This window comes from Sesamum indicum, linkage group LG9, assembly GCF_026168435.1.
Source record: "Sesamum indicum cultivar Baizhima isolate 11 linkage group LG9, ASM2616843v1, whole genome shotgun sequence".
Taxonomy (NCBI): Eukaryota; Viridiplantae; Streptophyta; class Magnoliopsida; order Lamiales; family Pedaliaceae; genus Sesamum; species Sesamum indicum.
This window is the reverse complement of record NC_142665.1, coordinates 8,957,656-8,970,359: the sequence shown is the minus strand read 5'-3', so window position 1 is coordinate 8,970,359 and position 12,704 is coordinate 8,957,656. Positions and strand designations below refer to the sequence as shown.

The 12,704-nt window shown below is 36.6% G+C and overlaps 1 protein-coding gene and 1 pseudogene across 1 annotated transcript; both read left to right on the top strand.

The window, feature by feature from the left end:
• Window positions 1-540: 540 nt before the first annotated feature.
• On the top strand, window positions 541-9,726 carry LOC105171134 (nitrate reductase [NADH] 2). Its single transcript, XM_011092160.3, has 4 exons — window positions 541-1,740; window positions 2,963-3,103; window positions 7,711-7,943; window positions 8,289-9,726. Exons 1-4 carry the CDS (start codon window positions 699-701, stop codon window positions 9,627-9,629), a joined length of 2,757 nt encoding a protein of 918 aa, XP_011090462.1. The 5' UTR covers window positions 541-698; the 3' UTR covers window positions 9,630-9,726.
• A 701-nt stretch (window positions 9,727-10,427) lies between these two features.
• Window positions 10,428-11,765, top strand: LOC105171133 (nitrate reductase [NADH] 2 pseudogene; annotated as a pseudogene).
• Window positions 11,766-12,704: the final 939 nt, after the last annotated feature.

Sequence of the window (12,704 nt, the reverse complement as noted above, 5' to 3'; positions counted from 1 at the left end):
AATCACGAAGAGGCCATTGTCTCCATAACCCTCATCGGCTTCAATTAGCCGCCCCCAGTTGTGAATTCTGACCCTTTCTATTTTAGTTTACCCTTAGCCTCACTGCATGGTTTTTGTTTTCCATCATGTGAGTTTGGCTGCGCTCCCCATCTGTCTGTCTGTCTGTCTATACGTACGTAGGTAGTAAGAAGCCGAAGCCCGCCCCCGCCCCCGCCCCCGCCTCCGATCCATGTACTGGTTTCGAATGGGATTTGGCTGTTGGGAGTCCCATGCGCCACTTCTGACTGCACTAATACATATGCTGCTGCATGCCCCTCTTCTTTTTCACACCTATTCATTGGTCTTAATTGCACCCACCTTTAATTTTGTTCTAAATATATTTGATTTGGTGAATAGGCACATAATTAATGGATTTGTATTAGTATTAATTAAAATTGAGTGGGTGGGGGATGGGGGTGGGGGTGGGGGATGGGGGTGGGGGTGGGGGATGGGGGTGGGGGTGGGGTCTTCTGCCTCAAGGTTTGGACAATATTTTTTTCGAGAGGAATATATAGTCGTCAACCGGCTCTAGCTATATAAACTCCCCAACCTCGTCTCAAACAAAGCAAAGTAAATAACTATAAACTACAAAAATGTTCGTCTGAAGAGAAAGCAAAGAAGCTTCCTTCCCTTCTCTTCCCTCTCCTCCATCGACCACCATGGCGGCTTCTATTGAGAACCGGCAATTTGGTCGCCAAGAACCGGGATTCCAGGGCGTCTCCCTCCCATTCAAACCCAGTCCGACATCCGACCACCGGTCCGACTCCCCGGTTCGTGGCTGCAGCTTCCCTCCATCCGCCGACGTCACTTTCCCCAACAAGCGCAATATGAATATTGGCAATGCCAGATTTGATTACTCCTCCAGCGATGAGGACGATGATGACGAAAATGATTACTCCTTGGCTATTAAGAAATCCAACGCCGATTTAGAACCATCGGTTCTCGACTTGAGGGACGAGGCCACCGCCGACAACTGGGTGGAGCGCAACCCTTCCATGGTTCGGCTCACCGGAAAACACCCCTTCAACGCTGAGCCGCCGCTCCCCCGCCTCATGCACCACGGTTTCATCACCCCGGTCCCCCTCCACTACGTCCGCAACCACGGGCCAGTTCCCAAGGCGGTCTACGAAAAATGTACGGTTGAAGTCACCGGTCTCGTCAAAAGATCCATGCGGTTCACCATGCACCAACTGGAAACCGAGTTCCCAAGCAGAGAATTCCCCGTCACGCTCGTTTGCGCCGGAAACCGCCGCAAAGAACAAAACATGGTGAAACAAACCATCGGTTTCAACTGGGGCGCCGCCGGGATTTCCACCTCCGTGTGGCGGGGGGTGCCACTACGCGCTATTCTTAAGCGATGTGGGATTATGGGCAAGAAAAAGGGCGCACTCAACGTGTGTTTCGAAGGGGCGGAAGATTTGCCCGGCGGCGGCGGCTCGAAATATGGGACGAGCGTGAAGAAGGAAATAGCCATGGATCCGGCCAGGGACATCATACTGGCTTACATGCAGAATGGCGAGAGATTGACGCCGGATCATGGGTTTCCGGTGAGAGTGATAATTCCGGGTTGCATCGGCGGGAGAATGGTGAAATGGTTGAACCGTATAATCGTTACTACACAGGAGTCCGACAGTTATTATCATTACAAGGACAACAGGGTTCTTCCATCCCACGTTGATGCGGAACTAGCCAACGCTGAAGGTACGATGAACACATCTATATTTACAAAAATTATCTCTGTTTTCAAATTATTTTTTTATTTTTAGAGCTTTTTTACTAAATATTTTCACACACATAGTCCAAATATGGGAAGCAAATTCTAGGATTTGGTCCACTTAAATTAGTATATAACTAAAGGACAGCAGAATCAGTTATACGACAAAAAATGATCATTTGATTCGACAATATGAAGTCCAACAATAATTTTCTTTCCATAATTATCCAAAATTCTATATTAAGAAACATAAAGATTTTATTAATTAAGTTTAAAATTTCAACATATTTATAGTGTATACTGATATACCTCTCACATTTGGAATGTGCATGTTTGACCGAGAAAAAAAAAAAAGATTTAAAGGCAATTTTCGTCCCCTAATTTTAGATCATTCTCATTTTAGTCCCCTAAGTTACTAGAGTTCCATTTTCGTCCTGTAAAACTGAAAAAATCTCAATTTTGGTACAAATTTGGTCGGAAAGTTGAGTCACTCGTCGAAAAAAGTCACATGCCAGGCATGCGACTTTTTAATTGGAGCTTGCATTGTGATTGACTGAAAAAGATGATGTGGTGAAAATATGGCCTGAAGTTAAGGGACGAAAATGAGAATGGCCTAAAATTAGGGGACAAAAATTGCCTTTAAGCCTTTTAGAATGACCAATCACAATGCAAGCCCCAATTTAAAAAGTCACATGCCTGGCATGTGACTTTTTCCGACGAGCAACTCAACTTTCCAATCAAATTTGTACCAAAATTAAGATTTTTTCAATTTTACGGGACCAAAATGAAACCCTAGTAACTTAGGGGACTAAAACGAGAATGGCCTGAAATTAGGGGACCAAAATTGCCTTTATCCAAAAAAAAACAAGAATTGACATAAAATATCCTATAATTTGTAGGAGAAATTAATTTCAACTTTTGGATTCAGTTTTTTCGAATCTAAATTAATTATGTAATAAGTGTAATAAAAATACAGTTAAAAAAAATAGTCAATTATACGACAAGTGTGATAAGTTTAATTTGACTAAATTTGATTGGGTAAAAAGTTTGCAATTAAATGCAATAATAATAATAATTTAATTGTGGAATTTAGGATGACATAATCAAGAGATTAGGAGGGTATATATGTAATTTACTTTATCACAATGAAAGCTGATGATGTTTTTGTCTTGTGTCCTGACAATGGCGTTGGCATTGGCATGCAAGCAGCTTGGTGGTACAAGCCTGATTACATCATCAACGAGTTGAACATCAACTCCGTCATTACGACGCCGTGTCATGAAGAAATATTGCCCATCAATTCCTCGACCTCTCAGAGGTCTTACACCTTGCGGGGATATGCCTATTCTGGTCAGCTATTAATAGCAATTTATTCTCATTTGATATTGAAAATGAGCACGTTACTTTTTTATGAAAAAAATATAGTAATTTATCTTCTTATAAAGAGGTAAATTGCTTCATTTTAAAAAATATAGGAGGGAAAATTGTTGTTTTTAAAAAATATAGGGAGATAAATTGCTATTTATTTTTTCATAAGGGAGTAATTTGCTCATTTGCAATATCACAAGGGGGTTGCTTGCATTTTTCTGCAATATTAGTCCTGAATTATTACTCTTTTTATAATAATTAAATAAGAAGTATCACGTATAAAAATATATTTTTAGATGTGATTATAAAATTTATTAGTTATTAATAAAGATATTAAACTCATAATTTTATTTATATTTATGCATTATTGAATCATTAATTTGTTATTAATTTTATCTATTAGTTGATGAGGAAACCATTTAATTTATTATTAATTGCAATGCACTTCTAAATTTAATTGATAATATTAAATAAAATATTTATCCCTTAAAATTGAATTTTTACATTTCGTCTATATAATTATTATGTTTAATACATGATTTTTATATATTTAGAACATATTCGAATACGTACAAAAGAAAAATATAATTTAAAATAAGATTAACAGAGTCCCGTATTTTCGATTTCTGATAAGAAATTCTAATTTAATGAAATTGATCATGTTTTATTTTTAATGTCTATTTTCTATCTCCTCCATGTAATTTTATTTTGTGTTTGCTATATTATTTTTGTGAAATATTTTATTTTATTATTAACATGAAATGATTTTAAACTAATTAGTTATTGATACTCTTTATAAAAAAATAATCTATTTAGACATATCCATATATTAACTTGTATTGAGATGTCTTATAATTATTCTAATTATATTTTACGATCAATTTTTAAAGTTTGTCAAAATATTGTTTACATTCTTCGTTAACTTCTAAATTTAAAATATTATTGCATAAAATGTTATTTTCTGCATTTTTAACTCCATATTTTTAGTGTAATTTTTTTATTTATTAATTCGTATAAATTTAATTGGCATTATATATATATATTTCTTATTTAATAACTTTTTATGTTTTTAAAAAACTTCATTTTGAATTTATGTGCATACAACATTATCTAATATTGAAAATTATATAATGCGAGATTTCATACATAATTTCAACTTAAAATATAAAGATTAGTGCTTTTATTTGTGGATATTTTTTATTGTTAATATTTAATTTATTTTTGTTAAACGTGAGATCCTATAATTGTATTTTATCACTCTTTATAAATTGTAATGTTTACACACTTTTATTATGAGGAAAAAAAAAAAAGAGAAAAAGTACAATCTAAAAAGAATTATCTAATACTATTTCGTCGAACTCGAAATATGCGATCACGATTGTTGATCGAACAAGGCCACGTATCCTCACGCGATTTAGTGATTGGGTCCTGAGGATGAAAGCACGAATGTGAGCCTCGTCGGGTGCGTCCTCGACAATGAATCTCTGACGCTCAAGTTAGAGTTGATTGAGGTAAATGTGCGAGCTGAGATAGTAAGTCGAAAGTAAATAGACAACAATTACCTCAATAAATGACGCATTACGATATTTATATTTTTAAGTGTGTAAGGTGGGTTGGGCCACGCGTCATAATCTGGATGTTAGCATCTCTGATCGGACGACTACTATCATGTCGGGTCTTCGATTAGCAGGACAGGTTCTATCCGACCCACTTCAATGGGGTGCGAATCTTGTATAGGTAGATTACAGAAATGCCCCTCATCAAGGGTATTTTTGTCAAATTAGGATTTCCCCATCACTATTATCAAAAGTAAAATCAATTAGTTTGAAGTCACTCAATTTAGAATTTCTATAATGAAATTGACGATTTTTATTTGGAATTTTCTAATATTTATTCTTATTAATTTTTTTATTTTTTGAAGTTTGGATTAATATATATTTGCATTTTACACATACTATTTATTTTTTAAATTTTATAGTTACCCAAAAAATCAATATTTTTTAAAAACAAAATTTAAATTATTTCTAGCAAATTAACATTAAAATTTATTTGGAGACCACCCACGTCGCTTTGATAATTACACATACACCACTAGAAATGTCAAAATTATTTCAATCACTTTTTTTATAAAAATTGCACATATAGCTCCCAAAAATATCAACATTATTACACAAGTACCCTTATTCTTTGGTTGTTAGGGGTAATTATGCAAAATGTAGGGATAGTTTATGTAAACACGGCATAAATCAGAAAGTATAAATATAATTATCCCTCTAATTTATTATTGGAAAGAAAAATATAAATAAGGATACGAATATCTTCTCATAATAATAATAAACACTCAAGAGATATTTTCACTATTATATATTTAATCATAAGTTGCACTTAGTAATATTATTTTATCTTCGGTATATTATGGTAAAAATTAAAATTACATGAAATTATAATCTCAAAAAAAATTCCACTACCATTATTAAAATAAAATCAATTAGTAAGAAGTCATCCATGTTAAATTTTTTTAAAGCATTTCCAATTTATTAAGATTTATCATTTTTATTTAAAATTTTATGATATTTATTCTTTTCATTATATATTATAGAGTTTTGAAGTTTATTATTTTATATATTATTTCGATACTATTCATTTTAACTTATATCGTGGCTTTGTAAAATAATATTTTTAAAGTTAAATATCTTCTAACAAATTAATTGCATAGACATATGATTATTCAATTTTTTATTAGAACTCTTAAACAGTCTTCTTTTAATAGAGTTTTATATTTTTATAATTCATTTTTATTTATTATTATAAAAATTACTTAAGTAAGGGTATGAATATCTTTTCACAATGGGGAATAATCACATGAAAGATTCACGCTCTTATAGGAAAAATTATTTGTTTAGTCTCTTAAATATACCTGCTATTAATTTTAATTCTTTAAGTTTAAATATTTTAGTTTTAGTCCTCTAATTTTAAAAAATGTGTATTTTAGTCCTCTGACCCAATTTTGGACAATTTTACTCCACGCACAGCTTTTTAAAAAGCAAATTTAGTCCATCTTCACTCATTTCGCATTTCATAACTAATGCTCACATAGAAGGTATGAATTTATGAAGATTTAATTTTATTTTAGAAGCATGTTGGGCCTTTTAAGAGCATTATGATGGACTATTAAACTTTATCATTTGAAGGGCAAAAGAGTCTTAAACTACGCTAAAGAACTGAATTTACACAAAATTGATAAATACGAGACTAAATCTAATATTTTCAAAATTAAAGGATAAAAAAATAAAATTCGTGTCAAAATTATAGGACGAAAATTTTGTTTTTGCCCACTTTTATATATGTTATAGATATAGATCTAGTAAAACTAAAACCATTATCATCAACGGCCATCATTTAATGCTAATTCCTAGGTTGTGGACGGACGAGATTGTTCTAGGTACATCGTCTGCTGAATGATATCATCATCGAGCATTGCAAATTGTTTGGATCTAGACAGCATTCCTTCCATAATAAGTATTCATTTTCGCCAAACCAACCTTTGCTAGAGACAACTATTTCTCTCTCCCAACCCTCATTAATGTTGTCATGCCCTATAAAAGTAACTTTGTTTTTTTTGTTCCCTCTAAACACACTGTCTCGCACATGATTACATTCTCCAAAGCAATTTATAGACATATATTAATAAGACATTTAATTAATAGGAATAATTACAACTCCTCTCTCTTAAGGTTCAATGTAATTATACGTAAATTCTTTATGGTATGCGAAACTACATCTAGCACCCCTAATGTTTGCTTCCGTCTAACAAGTTAGTCTCTTCGTTAGTCAAAATTTACTGAATTTGCTAATATTAACAGAAAATTGGAATGAAAATTGATATATACTATCGATTGATTTATTAATGACTTATTGTAGGTCAAACAATTTCTTTCATACTAAACTGCCCTTGTAACAGTGAAGATATACCTCCTCATACGCACCAACGCGTGAAAGCGTATGAGGGTAATTTGATTGTAAAAAGATTTATTTGACCTGTAATAAGTTAGTAATAAATCAAGCGGGGTAAATATAGATGTTTTTTTCAATTTTTTTGTTAATATTAGCAAATTTGTGAATTTTGACCAACGAAAGGGACTAATTTGTTATATGGAAACAAATTTCAGGGGTGCTAGATGTAATTTTTTTTTTCAAATAATAGGTGGTCTATATGTAATTACACTAAATTTCAGGAGAGAAGAATGTAATTATCCTTAATCAATATAAAGTAAGAGAAATCCCCACAAAATTTTTAAATTTATTTATAAAATTTTAACTTTAACCACTATTGTTGATAATTTACTTGAACAACTAGTGAGTGGAATCATATTAGGTTTCTTGAGTATAATATAGAGTTCCAGCATCTTAGGTCTTTTTGTTTTAATTACACCTATGTACGATGTAGTATCTTAATGAGTTTCCCATAAAAGACTGGCCGTGGACAATAAACTTCCATTTTTGACTCTCCGATCTTTCAAACCCCGATCATGAGTACAATTATCGACGTGAATTATTACTAATTCATGGAAATTTACGTGAATAAATAGGGGGCGGTAAGAAAGTGACGAGAGTAGAGGTGACGTTGGATGGTGGAGAAACATGGCATGTGTGTTCGCTGGACATCCCCGACAAGCCTAACAAGTACGGCAAATACTGGTGTTGGTGCTTGTGGTCACTGGAGGTGGAGGTGCTCGACCTGCTCGGGGCCAAGGAGATTGCGGTCCGAGCGTGGGATGAGACGCTCAACACACAGCCCGAGAAGCTCATCTGGAATGTCATGGTATGTTTATGTGTATATATATATGTAATTGTATTTTGGTCCAAATACGTATAATTCTTGAATTAATTAGTGGATTAATTATAAAAAATAGATTAATGAGAATAATTAACATGGATTATATATATATTATTTACCGACCATGTGGAGTCACGTGCCACATAAAAATTATCTTCTGAACCTTTGTTGTAAGAACCAATGACCTGGAGTTTTTTCAATGCACTGATGTTTCTTTAATATACCATACTAATGAAGTTTCCTATTTCAAAACTAAATTATATATGATTTTTATTCTCTAGTAATTAGATAAGTATGATTAGAATTATAATAAAAATTTAACTTTTACAGGGGATGATGAACAATTGCTGGTTCCGAGTAAAAACCAACGTGTGCAAGCCACACAAGGGAGAAATTGGGATTGTCTTCGAGCACCCAACTCAGCCCGGCAATCAATCCGGCGGATGGATGGCGAAGGAGCGCCACCTCGAGAAATCCTCCAACGACAACCAAACCTTAAAGAAGAGTGTCTCCTCCCCGTTCATGAACGCCACATCAAAAACGTTCTCCATCTCCGAGGTTAAAAAGCACAATTCCCCCGATTCTGCGTGGATCATCGTCCACGGCCATGTCTACGACTGCACCCGCTTCCTCAAAGACCATCCCGGCGGCACTGACAGTATCCTCATCAATGCTGGCACCGATTGCACAGAGGAATTCAACGCCATACACTCTGACAAAGCCAAGAAGATGCTTGAGGACTACAGAATTGGTGAGCTGATCACTACTGGCTACGCCTCCACGGACTCCTCCTTGAATAACTCGGTGCATGGTCCGAGTAGTAATCTGCACTTGGCGCCGATCAAAGAAGTTTCGCCGACGACGATGAGGAGCGTCGCCCTTGTGCTGCATGAGAAGATCCCATGCAAACTTATTGCCAAAACTTCACTCTCCCACAACATGAGATTGTTCCGATTCGCATTGCCGAACGAAGACCAAGTTCTGGGATTACCCGTTGGGAAACACATTTTCCTTTGCGCCACCATTGATGATAAGCTCTGCATGCGACCTTACACACCGTCGAGCACCGTCGACACTGTGGGATACTTTGAGCTGGTGGTGAAAATTTACTTTAAAGGGGTTCACCCAAAATTCCCCAATGGTGGGCTAATGTCGCAGTATCTTGATTCTCTGGAATTGGGTTCTTTAGTGGACATCAAAGGACCGTTGGGCCACATTGATTACAAAGGAAAAGGGTACTTCGCCGTGCATGGGAAACAAAAATTTGCCAAGAAACTAGCCATGATCGCCGGAGGGACGGGAATCACACCGATTTATCAAGTGATGCAAGCTATCTTGAAGGACCCGGAAGATGATATAAAAATGTACTTGGTGTACGCGAATCGGACGGAGGATGATATTTTGCTGAAAGACGAGCTTGATGCATGGGCAGAGAAATACCCAGATAAAGTCAAAGTATGGTATGTCATTCAAGAGAGTATAAAGGAAGGTTGGAAATACAGTTTGGGATTCGTCACTGAGAGCGTGTTGAGACAACATATCCCAGACTCAGAGTCGTCGGAAACCACCCTAGCCTTGGTATGTGGGCCACCGCCGATGTTGCAGTTCGCGGTAAACCCAAATTTGGAGAAGATGGGATACGATATTAAGGAAAAATTATTGGTGTTTTAGAAAAAAATAATAATTAATGGTGGAAATCATAACCTTGATCGCCATACTTGTAAATAAACTCTATATATATTGTAATTTTCTCTTCTTGTATTTCAACATTGTGATATGTCAAAAAAAGTTTAATGGAATCAAGTCTGGTCGAACTAAATCAATCACAAAGTAAGTGCATTATACTTATTATGTGATTGGTCACTTTCTCTTAGTTGCACACTAATTACACGACAATTATATTTGTACTTGATATGATTGGTTTAGGTTCGATCGAGCCCGGTCCGAACTAGAATTTTTCGTGGTATGTCCACTTCTTGTGGATATTTTTTCTTTTTATTTTTTTCTGCTAAAATTGATATATATTACGTATTGATATATAGTACGTATGGAGGGTACATCAACAAGGTAAAAAGGACCAAATTGCCCTTATATTTTTATAAGATTTGCAGCAAAGGACTGGATTTGCGTGTACACTCGCGGGTCGGGTCACTCGACTGACCCGGTTATCAGCCACTTGATCATCTGACACAGACGTCCAGATGATGCCACGTGGAGTCTTCTCATACGGTGTCGTACACTATAAATATCGGTAATATGAATATTATGGCAAGTGTATTTATTACATTTCAGTCTTATAAGCTCTCCTTAGATCGAATTCGACCCCACTCATTCAATGCACTCATGTTTCTTTAATTTGCCATACCAATGAAGTTTCCTATTTCGAAACTAAATTATATATAATTTTTATTCTCTAGTAATTAGATAAGTATGATTAGAATTATAATAAAAATTTAACTTTTACAGGGGATGATGAACAACTGCTGGTTCTGAGTAAAAACCAATGTGTGCAAGCCACACAAGGGAGAAATCAGATCGTCTTCGAGCAGCCAACTTAGCTTGACAATCAATCTAGCGGATGGATGGCGAAGGAGCGCCACCTCGGGAAATACTTCAACGAGAACCAAGCCTTAAAGAAGATTGTCTCCTCCCTGTTCATGAACACCACCTCGAAAACGTTCTCCATCTCCGAGGTTAAAAGCATAATTCCCCCGATTCTGCGTGGATCATCGTGCACGGCCATGTCTATGACTGCACCCGCTTCCTCAAAGACCATCCCGGCAGCACTGACAGTATCCTCATCAATGCTGGCACCGATTGCACGGAGGAATTCGACGCCATACACTTCGACAAAGTCAAGAAGATGCTTGAGGACTACAGAATTGGTGAGCTGATCACTACTGGTTACGCCTCCATAGATTCCTCCCCGAATAACTCGGTGCATGGCCAGAGTAGTAATCTGCACTTGGCGCCTATCAAAGAAGTTTCGCCGATGACGACGAGGAGGTGCGTCGCCCTTGTGCCGCGTGAGAAGATCCCATGCAAACTTATTGCCAAAACTTCACTGTCCCATGACGTGAGATTGTTCCGATTCGCATTGCCGAACGAAGACCAAGTTCTAGGATTAACCATTGGGAAAAATATTTTCCTTTGTGCCACCATTGATGATAAGCTCTACATGCGACCTTACACACTGTCGAGCACCGTCGACACTGTGGGATACTTTGAGCTGGTGGTCGAAATTACTTTAAAGGGGTTCACCCAAAATTCCCCAATAGTGGGTTAATGTCGCAGTATCTTGACTCTTTGGAACTGGGTTCTTCAGTGGACGTGAAAGGACCGTTGGGCCACATGGATTACAAAGGAAAATGGTACTTCGTCATGCATGGGAAACAAAAATTTTCCAAGAAACTAGCCATGATCACTGGAGGGATGGGAATCACACCGATTTATCAGGTGATGCAAGCGATCTTGAAGGACCCGGAAGATGATACGAAAATGTACTTGGTATACGCGAATCGGACAGAGGATGATATTTTGCTGAAAGACGAGCTTGATGCATGGGCAGAGAAATACTCGGATAAGGTCAAAGTATGGTACGTGATTCAAGAGAGTATAAAGGAAGGTTGGAAATACAGTTTGGGATTCGTCACTGAGAGCATGTTGAGACAACATATCCCAAACTCAGAGTCGTCGGAAACCACCCTATCCATGGCATGTGGGCCACCGCCGATGTTGCAGTTCGCGGTAAACCCAAATTTGGAGAAGATGGGATACGATATTAAGAAAAAATTATTGTTGTTTTAGAAAAAAATAATAATTAATGGTGGAAATGATAACCTCAATCGCCATACTTGTAAATAAACTCTATATATATTGTAATTTTTTCTTCTTGTATTTTAACATTGTGATATGTCAAAACAATTTTAATCGTATCAAGTCTGATCGAACTAAATCGATCACAAAGTAAGTGTATTGTTCTCTTAGTTGCACACTAATTACACGACAATTATATTTGTACTCGCTATGATTGATTTAGGTTCGATCGAGCCCGGTCCGAACTAGAATTTTTCGTGGTATGTCCTCTTCTTGTAGACATTTTTTCTTTTTATTTTTTCCTCTAAAATTGATATACAGTACGTATGCAGTGTACATCAGCAGGGTAAAAAGGACCAAATTGCCATTATATTTTTATGAGATTTGCAGCAAAGGACTGGATTCGCATGTACACTCCTGGGTCGGGTCACCCGACCTGACTCGACTGACCCGGTCCATATGAGAGAATCAAATTATCAACCGCTTGATCATCTAACACAGACGTCCAGATGATGGCATGTGGAGTCTTCTCATACGGTGTCGTACACTATAAATATCGGTAAATATGAATATTATGGCAAGTGCATTTATTACATTTCAGCCTTACAACCTCTCCTTAGATCGAATTCGACCCCACTCATTCTAACTTAAGCATCGGAGGGCCTGAACTGGGGGCCACCCAGCAAGCCTAACATGTACTCTGTTCTCAGGATCCCCTACCAAGAAGCTCGAAGAAAGTTTCAGCAACCCAATCTCAGGATATCCAGGTTCAGCGACCCAACCCCGATTGTGCGATCTGCATCATTTTGGCGCCGTCTGTGGCAATCTGAGAACAAGTGGGTTTGATATGGAAGGATCGTCTAAGAGAGATCACCACATGGAAGAAACTCCTTTAAGGGAGGAAGAGCAAGTTTGGCAGTTGACATGTGC